This window comes from Neopsephotus bourkii, unplaced genomic scaffold (assembly GCF_033783945.1).
Source record: "Neopsephotus bourkii isolate Nb327-2 ecotype Australia unplaced genomic scaffold, CSIRO-AGI_Nbou_v1 NB_1821, whole genome shotgun sequence".
Lineage (NCBI taxonomy): Eukaryota > Metazoa > Chordata > Aves > Psittaciformes > Psittacidae > Neopsephotus > Neopsephotus bourkii.
The window spans coordinates 1,186,401-1,194,971 of NW_026902294.1; the positions used below are offsets into that span (position 1 = coordinate 1,186,401).

The 8,571-nt window shown below is 53.7% G+C and overlaps 2 protein-coding genes across 2 annotated transcripts in view; both read right to left on the bottom strand.

Moving 5' to 3' along the window:
• ZNF652 (zinc finger protein 652) overlaps window positions 1-582 on the bottom strand; it is a 31,071-nt gene extending 30,489 nt beyond the window's left edge. The window contains exon 1 of the mRNA XM_061343163.1: window positions 219-582. The gene's annotated coding sequence lies outside the window, so the exon portion shown is untranslated. The remainder of the gene's footprint in view (window positions 1-218) is intronic.
• Window positions 583-3,977: 3,395 nt separating this feature from the next.
• Window positions 3,978-8,113, bottom strand: PHB1 (prohibitin 1). Its single transcript, XM_061343165.1, has 7 exons — window positions 8,036-8,113; window positions 7,626-7,754; window positions 7,126-7,287; window positions 6,641-6,783; window positions 6,231-6,347; window positions 5,246-5,341; window positions 3,978-4,327 (listed from the first exon to the last, which is right to left on the bottom strand). Exons 2-7 carry the CDS (start codon window positions 7,711-7,713, stop codon window positions 4,115-4,117), a joined length of 819 nt encoding a protein of 272 aa, XP_061199149.1. The 5' UTR covers window positions 7,714-7,754; window positions 8,036-8,113; the 3' UTR covers window positions 3,978-4,114.
• Window positions 8,114-8,571: the final 458 nt, after the last annotated feature.

An 8,571-nucleotide genomic window follows, 5' to 3' on the forward strand; every position in this document is an offset into this window, starting at 1 on the left:
CATAATTTCCTACCCACTTCCACAAGTGCCTTTTCCCCCTGCACACCCCGCCACATCCTGTGTGTTTCAGGACAGAAGCACTAGATCCACTCAGATATAAACAGCACAAAGGAAGCAATAAGGAAACTCCTCCCTACCCCTTGGCTCTAACCACTTTCAGCCATGCTGCCAGCTTGCTACAGGGTACAGATTATCACAAACACGGGGAGCTCCCTTACCTGGAGGTGTTTCAGCTCCTGTGCATCCGTGACTGTCAGGGCAGAGATGCCCATTTCAGTGCAACAGCCATGCTGCAAATTCCAGCTGCTGTCCACGTGGCTGCTTTTGGTCTCCTCTTCACAAGTCAGGTAGGCTGGTTATCTATTAAATAGGGAGCGAGCACAAGAGAGGGTGAGCACACAGAGGAAATCAGGCAGTTTCCTGTTTGTTTATCAGGAACAAAGCTTGTTTGGCTGGTGTGAACGTGGCCAGCAGGCTGGTGCCGAGCTCAGCTCTTCCACTAGCACAAAGGGAAGACGTAAGGCAAAGTCTCCCAGGAAGAAAACCCTAAACTCAAACCTCTCTGGAGGTTTGCAGCCAATGCAGAGCAATGGGCAGGGAGATTTCACCTTAAGTGGCAATGGACTGCTGCTCCTCGGTCTCAAGCAAGAGATGCATTCTAGCAACAGAGGGTGCACTCCCCATCACACAGAGCCCTTCAGTTGCCCCAGCAGGTTTATGTTGCCCATTACCAGCAGACTTTGCCCCAAACCTAGTCCCTGTAGCTTAGTTTTTGGGCTGTATTCAGATAAATACTCTCATCACCCTGGAACCACAGAACTACAGGGCTTCAGATTAAAAATTGCCAAGCTTTTACCAACATAGCTCCAGTATGAATTCATCATGCTAACATTCTGGACCCAAAGACTCAATGCTGTTTTCAAACATCAAGCTAAACCACATTACACTTCTCAAGTCATGCCTAGACATTTCTGTTGTTCCTATCCATTCTGAATTAGTAATGAACTAAAGATGGCCTGGAGAAAGGAGGAACAGGGCTGCAGGGAGTCAGGCTGCAAAGCCAAGCCACCCGGGACCAGGCGTAGAAAAAGAGTTTGCGTCTTTCAGTGTGCTGCCTTAGGCTGGGGGAAGTTAAAACCTGGCGCTGGAGGTACCCAGCAGTGAAAGGTGCAGCAGAGGTTTACCAGGACAGCCTGACACAGGGACTGAACCCTCTTGCACCAGCTTGTGCTGTTTCCTCCTCGACCGGAGTCTGCTATTGTGTTAGCCCTGGTCCACCTCCACTCCTTGCGCCCTCTGCCCGGGGAACGGAGACCTCCCCACTCCCCAGCCCCCGGGATGCTGAGGGACACCCTTTGGTCCCGCTGCAGCAGCAGAATTGCTGCTGCCATCTGGTGGGAGAGCAGCCGGGCTGCGGCCCCTGCGGCTCCTCAGCTTGGATTTGTTTTGCCTCTTGAAAAGGTAACCGCTTGGCAATCATCCGTGCTCGCTAACGCGGTCTGTCACGGTTGGCAGCAGAGCTGCAGCCTCCATCTCTCACCTCTCTGCCCCCACTGCACAGCCGCATGCCTTGACCCTCTCTCGATTCTCCACCCCAGGCCGGGCTCCACTTTCACCAGCAGCTTCTTGGTACTGGGTTATTAGGAGCAACAAGGTTGGAAACACCAGCGAGGGTGGGAACACCCTGTTTGTGGGAGCAGCCAGGGCAGCTGCCTGCATGTTACCCAAGCCCAAAGCTCTGTCTGTTGCCCTGACAAGCAGAGTGCTGAGAGCGAGCGCTCACACCCTGCTCGCACCTCCCACCTGCTGCTCTGGGAAGCAGGGTCCAGCCTTTGACTCTCCAGTCCAGCCCTGGCTGCACAAGCTCAACTTCTTGGTTTGTTCTTACATCAAGGAGCCTGCCAGCACCTGAGGAGTTTGGCAGAGGATGCCAGGCAATGCTTGCTCACTGCTGCACAACTTGGAGCAGCATCCAGCCAGCAAGTGGCTGTTTCCTCACCCAGTATCCCTGTGCACTAAACCACATCCTGGTTTTAGGGTCACTGCTCCCATCTGGAGATGGTCTCCACCAAGGCTGAAGAGCAGCTGTAAACACAATATGAACAAGGGGTTCAGTGAGCACACCCCCAGCCAGCCACAGGCTCAAGAGCAGCTTTGAAGTCTGATGAGTTGATGGCAGCTTTAGGCATTAAGTGAGGCAAAGCCAAGGTAAAAGGAGCAGTGAACAGCCAGGGAGCATTTGTGAAAAGAATTACACCCAAAAGCAAAGGAAATGGTGATTAATCAGACCCAGGGGCCACTGCTGGAGCCCCTCCTCCAGAGTCCAAGAGCAAAAGCAGCAGGAAACACTCCACACTCCACTGAAAATGCAGGACTGGAGGGAGAAGGGATGCAGAACTACAGCAGCTGAGAAGGGATTTCAGGCACTCTGCTCTGAGCCCAACACCTGCCGCAGGAAACACTAAGGGGGCTTTAAAAGGAACCTTGGGAGGAAAGTGGAAGCTTCCTTAGAAGTGTCTGAAGTGGTAAACCAGAGGAATAAAGAACAAGAGCACTGGAGGGGGGAGAGGTCTGGAAGTTATTTGGGAGTTATGGACCTGACTGCTCAGCTGCTTAAAATATTTTGCAAGCTCAGGCACCTCATCACTGCAAGCACAGACTCTGCCCAGCACAAAGAGCACGGGAGTCTCTCCAAGGGCAAGGACTCCAAGTGGCTGTAAGAAGAGGAAACAAGGCCACCGTTCCCAGCAGCTTTCCCAAGGGCTCAACACCCTCAGGGCAGTGATGACACCCACCCGAGATCCCATTCCTCAGGATAACAGGCATTGTACAAGCACCCTGTTTACAGGATAGGAGTAGCTGCTGACACACATGAAGCACTGTAGGCTGTATCTGGTACAATACACCCCCGTTTTCTTTCCAACAGCATGGTGTTGCATCAAGAGCACCCTGGAAGATGCACATGCAGTAAACAACAGCTTGAACAGTGCATGGAAAGCAGTTAAAAGCCCTTGCAATAACCTCAAGATACTCTCAGCCTTACCTTGCTGCAGGAATTCAGCCTAAGAATCATGTTTCAAGCTTTAAGTTGTCAGGAACAAGACCTATTGCCCTGCACTAAGTGACATATCCACACAATAGCACAAGGTTCTCGCTCCACTGACCCAACCTTCATTCTTCTGTGACAGCAAAAAACCACCAACACCCCACACGACTACAGTTGGGACTGTGACATTTATTGAAGGCTGGTTATACAATCTCACCCATCACATCCTCCTCACAATTCAGGTTCCCTACATAAAAAGAGCATTGATGTAACAGAGAATTCTGCCCACCTCTGACTGCCTGAGCCACGGAGCACCGAGTCATCCCCTCTTTGTCCCAGGTGCCGTTTGCAATAGGCCAGCTGACCTTGATGAAAGAACCAATGCTGCACAACAGGGCAAGCAGCAGCAAACACATCAGAGTGCTGCAGCAGGGGGAGAAGTGGAGATGTCCAGCATGTACCTGAGAAGCATTTCCTGCAGAGGAAGTATCTTCTCTGTGCCTGAAATCCATCCACTACATAAAGCAAATCTCTTGCTATTCTCACCCCCAGCCACCAGCCGCTCAACCTGCGCCTCCAGCTATCAGTGCTATGGTTCACACAGGCAGAGCCACTTACACTCAGCTGACACCTGAAAACAGACTGGCTTGACTGAACAGCAAGCCCTGGGCATCCCTGTCCCATAGTCTAGGACCTGCAAGTCTGCAGCAACCCCGGCTAAGCCAGCCTGAAGGCACTGAAGCGTTGCTGTGAAACCTGATGGATAGAGCACTCTTGTGGTCAGGGAGTCACCTGGGCTACTGCTTTGCTCCAGGAGTGAACAGATGAAACTCTGCTCCTGTTGCTCAAACTGCCTGGAAAGGGGCAATTCTCAAACCTAGCTTAAAGGCCAAAGCCACTGCTCTGGCCGTAGAGGGGAGGAATGCAGGTCTGTTCTCAAGAGCGGGCGGTTTTATTTGATTAAGAATTCAAAATGGGTTGAATTTTCATTTCCTCTCTTTCTACCAATGAGGAAATTGCACAGACTCTTTTGGAAAGGGCTGATCTGGGAGGCAGAGGTGCCCGGGCTCACTGCGGCAGCTGGAGGAGCACAGACTGTCCAGAGGGCAGGTACGTGATGTTGCGGGACCGTGAGAGCTGGTAGGCGATGTCCTCAGCGGCCTCCAGCTTGCGCAGCTCGATCAAGCCATCGCCTGCAGTGGCCAGCGAGTTGGCAATGAGCTCAGCTGCTTTGGAGTCTCCCTCAGCAGAGATCACAGCCGCTTTCTTCTGCTGCTCAGCCTGGGAACAGACAGGACAGGGAACAACCAACAGAGAAAATAAGAGCAAAGGGAAGGAAGATGGTACTGCCATGTTTAAGATAAGAATTCCCATTTCCCCTCCCTCCTGTTCTCTTCCCCCCAAGATAGATGGGGTTATTTTAAAGCTGTATTCTGTTAAGACTCTTTTCCTGCCTACTGTGGAAAAAAAAGGTTGAAAAATCATCTTGAAATTGCCTTATCGGTTTTAACCTTATGAAACATTAACAGACCAAAGGACAATCCTGGTGGAAAACCGTCTGAAAGACTGGAGAACTTCACCAGTGCAGTTAAACCCAGGTCAAATAAACACTTCTGCTGTTTAATCATCTTGACAGATTACATGCATCTTATTGCATGGGGTGTTGGCTGCAGGTTTTTCAATCCCCACAGGCACGTGTTGGGCCAGGGAACTTTAACACTTGAACACCAAATTGTTTCTGTAGATGCTCACTGGGATCTTGGGTTGATCTGGGATCATGTGCTCGTGCATCCCCTGTGGTCAGTAACACCCCTAGGACACAGGCCTCTGTGCCAATGATATCAACACCACACACGGCTTTGACCAGCCTCACAAAATTCCCAAACACTGGGATCATGTGGGATGCAGATCTCAGCCTTGAACCCCATTCCTAACTGACACTCCCTCCTGAGTGCCGTTTCCTCCTGGCTCCATGCAGACATTTCTGTTCAGCAGCCCAGTAAGAAGAAAAAGATGACCCCCAAACCCAACCTTAGGCTTTATCTATCCAATAATCACAAGCCAGAGCTGAGAACCACATCAGCATTACAGCACCAAGTGATTTCATCATTCAGCTGGCCCTGTCAGATGTTCACTGCAAGCTGGAGTGGGAAGGAGATACCAGGAACCTTTAGCAAGTTTCTCAGAAGGACAAGGTACCTTTTCCACAATGAATCTCGCTCTCTCTGCTTCTTGCTGGGCCACTTGCTTCATCTCCACAGCCTCTGTGAACTCCTTGCCAAAGGTCAGGTGAGTCTGCAGGGCACAAAGCAAGCAAAGGTCACGCCACTGACAGCATACAGCAGTGCTGCTGCGACCCACACAGCTCCCAGGGTGCATCAGTGGAACTGGGATGGGGATGGAGAGCCAGGATCCCTTAAAGAGCCCTTTCCTGCTCCATTATACCCCACTGTGCTCAGCCTGGGTAGTCTGGATAGCTTCAGGCTCCTGGGATGGGACAGGGGAAAGGTGGATCTCCTTCAGGAGTGTGCTTAGGAGAAAGCACCAGAAACACAGAGTCAAAACTTACATTTTTGAGAAACAAAGCCACTTTCCTGCAAAGACTGCCTATATACCCCTGTCCTCCAAGCAGGCTTTTGAGAGAGGTCCAAGAAGAGAGGGAGAGGGGCAAGTACAAGCCTGATTACAACAAGATTCATTTACAAAGCTTGTAGGGAGAGAGGGAGAGCTCCCCCCTTGAATAGTCAGGAGAAAACCAAATACTTTGTAGGAAAAGGACACTATCAGAAGCAGGTATTTTCACTGCTTCCTCAAGCCCGGCACTTTCTCCCTGTATCTCAAGGTGCTTGGGGAGCAGCTCTTTTCTCTAAAGCCTGATCCATCACCCCCAGAAGCATTTGCTCCTCATCTGAACTACAAAAGCCTTGCAGCAGTGGAGCCTGACAATGAGCCAGCACAGAGGAGCCTTCAAGGGCTTGCTCAAGGTCACAGAAGACCAGTGACAAAAGCAGAGGTACTGCTTTGAGCTGTAACCACCACATCCTATGCAACTGCAGGCAGACAAACACAGTCCATGGGTCCAGACTTCCAGCCCCCTTCTCTCTGTCTGTGCACTGACTCTTTTCTCCACTGCTCTTATCTGGGCAGACTCCAAGGAGAAAAACCAAAAAGGGAGCACTCTTACCAAGGACACATCATCCAGAATGAGCCCGAAGGTTGCTGCTCTCTCCGTGAGGTCCTCACTCACTTGCCTTGACACCAACTCTCTCTGAGTGATCAATTCTCCAGCATCAAAGCGAGCCTGAAATCAGGATGAACAGTGAGAAGGAAGCTCCCAGAGTGAGAGATTCTCTGTGTCCTTCCCGTCTTTGCACCATGAGCTGCAGAGCTCCTCTCCCAAAGCTCCCAGACATTGAGCTGGCCATGGAGTGGAAACAAAAGACTCAGTGACTGGGAGTTTAAGTGTAAGCTTTTCTGGATGGCCTCTGAGAGCCTTGGGAGTGGAAAGAGAAACCTTATTCCAGAGCACAACGTATTCTGTGCTCCAGCTGCTAAAAAGAGGGAAGAAAGATGAGCAACAGGGCCTGTCCTTACCACAACAGACTTGAGGATTTCAGTTGTGATTGAGGGCAGCACACGCTCGTCGTAGTCCTCTCCAATACTGGTGAAGATGCGGGGTAACTGGGCAGTCACTGGTCTGAACAGGATACGCAATGTGATGTTCACGTTCTGAAGGTCTGTGGGAAGAGGCATGAGGTGAGTGGCAAAGCACAGGGACAGGAGATGTTTGTCCTCTCCAGGGTGACTAAACGAGAAATAAACCAGTTACTTTTACTGCCCTTTGCACCCTGGGATCCAAAGCCCCATCCCAGACAAGATTCAAACAGCAGCTTATTGGTGACGAAGGGAATTACTGCCCTACTGGAAAGACTTTATGGTTAAAGGGATGACTGACAGGACCGAAGGAATGGTCCAGTCTGTTCTGGAACTAAAACCAAGCTCAAACCATTCCTGACTGTGTCCAACTGGATCTGGGATCTCCACATCCAGAAAAAAACCAAACCAAAGCAAGCGCTCACCTTTGCTGCCCGTGATCACGGGAATGTTCCGGGGCCGGGAGCGGCAGTCGAAGATGATGGGTTTCTGCACCCAGGGGATGAGGAAGTGGGTGCCTTCTCCTACCACCACGTCCTGGACCCCACGGAATCGGTCAAAGATGACAGCTCTGTGGCCTGCATCAACTGGAGAAGACAAGAGCCGTGTTGGTTCCAAAACCACCTCTGTGGAAGCAGTCTGTTGGGGGAGTCAAAGCCTTTTGCTGCAGTGAAATTAATGCCATTGTTTGGAACAACAAGGCCAGAAGACGATGCAGCCATGGCTCCTGGCCTCGCAGTCTGCTCCCAAGGGAGCCAACAGCTTGCAATCCCGCTTGTGCAATGCACAGGGCATAAAACAGCCCAGCAAGGCTTTACAGCTGTGTCCCCCTGCTGCCATCAGCAGTGAACGCACACGGTGGCTCCGACACCGACCAAACCCAAAGGTACAAGCCAAAGGGAAGCTCTCAGCCTCCCGCACTCACCGTTGTACAGCGCCGAGTTCACAACTCCTCCTACAACCGCCAGCCCCAGGCCGAGCTTCCCCAGGCTCTCAAACACCTTCGCGGCCATCTCACACCTCCGGGTCCAGCCTTTCCTTTTGGAGTTCCCTCCTGCAAAACGCACGGGGGTCTCGCACCCTCACCGAGGAGCAGGCCCCCGGCCACAGCCCCGCAGCGCACCCCAGCACGGGCTCCGGGCCCCGAGCCCAGCCCGCCGCCTCCCTTCCAGGCCTCACACCCCCAGGGCAGCCGCCCGAGAGCCGAGGCTCCGCTCCCGCCGCAGCCTGGCCCCCGCTCTCCGCTCCACCTCCGGTCCCGGCTCCCGGTTCCCGATCCCAGCCCCGGACCTACCGCGCCCGCCCGTCCCGCTCCCCTCCCGCGGCGCCCCTGACCTCCACATGAATCCGCGGCCACCCGCCCCTGCGCGCCTGCGCGCAGCGCCAAGACGCACGCTCCTCATTGGCCAGCGCTTCCCCGCGGCATTCTGGGACATGTAGTTCACCGTAGCACCGCCTGCTGCGGAGAGGCACACAACTCCCGGCGACGGCACGGTCTCTGAGTAAAGCCGCTTCCTATTGGCCTCATCTCCCCGCTGCCCCGGGGCCTGTCGGGAGTTGTAGTCCTAGAGGCGAGCAGCGGCGGAGGCCTGTGGGGCTTGGGGTCCTCGTGTGCCCGCTCCCCGCTTGCACGGCACCGCCCGGCCAGGGGCAGTGGGGCCCGGCCCTAGCCGGGCCGGCCCGTGGTGGAGCGGCGTCAGGGCCGCACAGCCACCGGTGGGGTCTGCCCGCTTTACCGAGCCGCTCCCCGGCCCAGCAGCCCCTGGTGCCGCTAGAGGGAAGCAGCGCTCCGCCAGCGGCTGCGGCAGCCCCGTGGGACGGGAGGGCGAGCCGGGAGGAGGAGGAGAGAAACTGGGGGGCACCGGGGGCTC

Bases quoted from the DNA above. Each gene is read 5' to 3' on its own strand.
- PHB1 (XM_061343165.1), bottom strand. From the start codon at position 7,713: ATGGCCGCGAAGGTGTTTGAGAGCCTGGGGAAGCTCGGCCTGGGGCTG. The intron at 6,784-7,125 runs GTGAGCGCTTGC...CTCTTCCCACAG, and splicing joins CGTGATCACGGGCAGCAAAG to ACCTTCAGAACGTGAACATC. The intron at 6,348-6,640 runs GTAAGGACAGGC...TCCTGATTTCAG, and splicing joins AAATCCTCAAGTCTGTTGTG to GCTCGCTTTGATGCTGGAGA.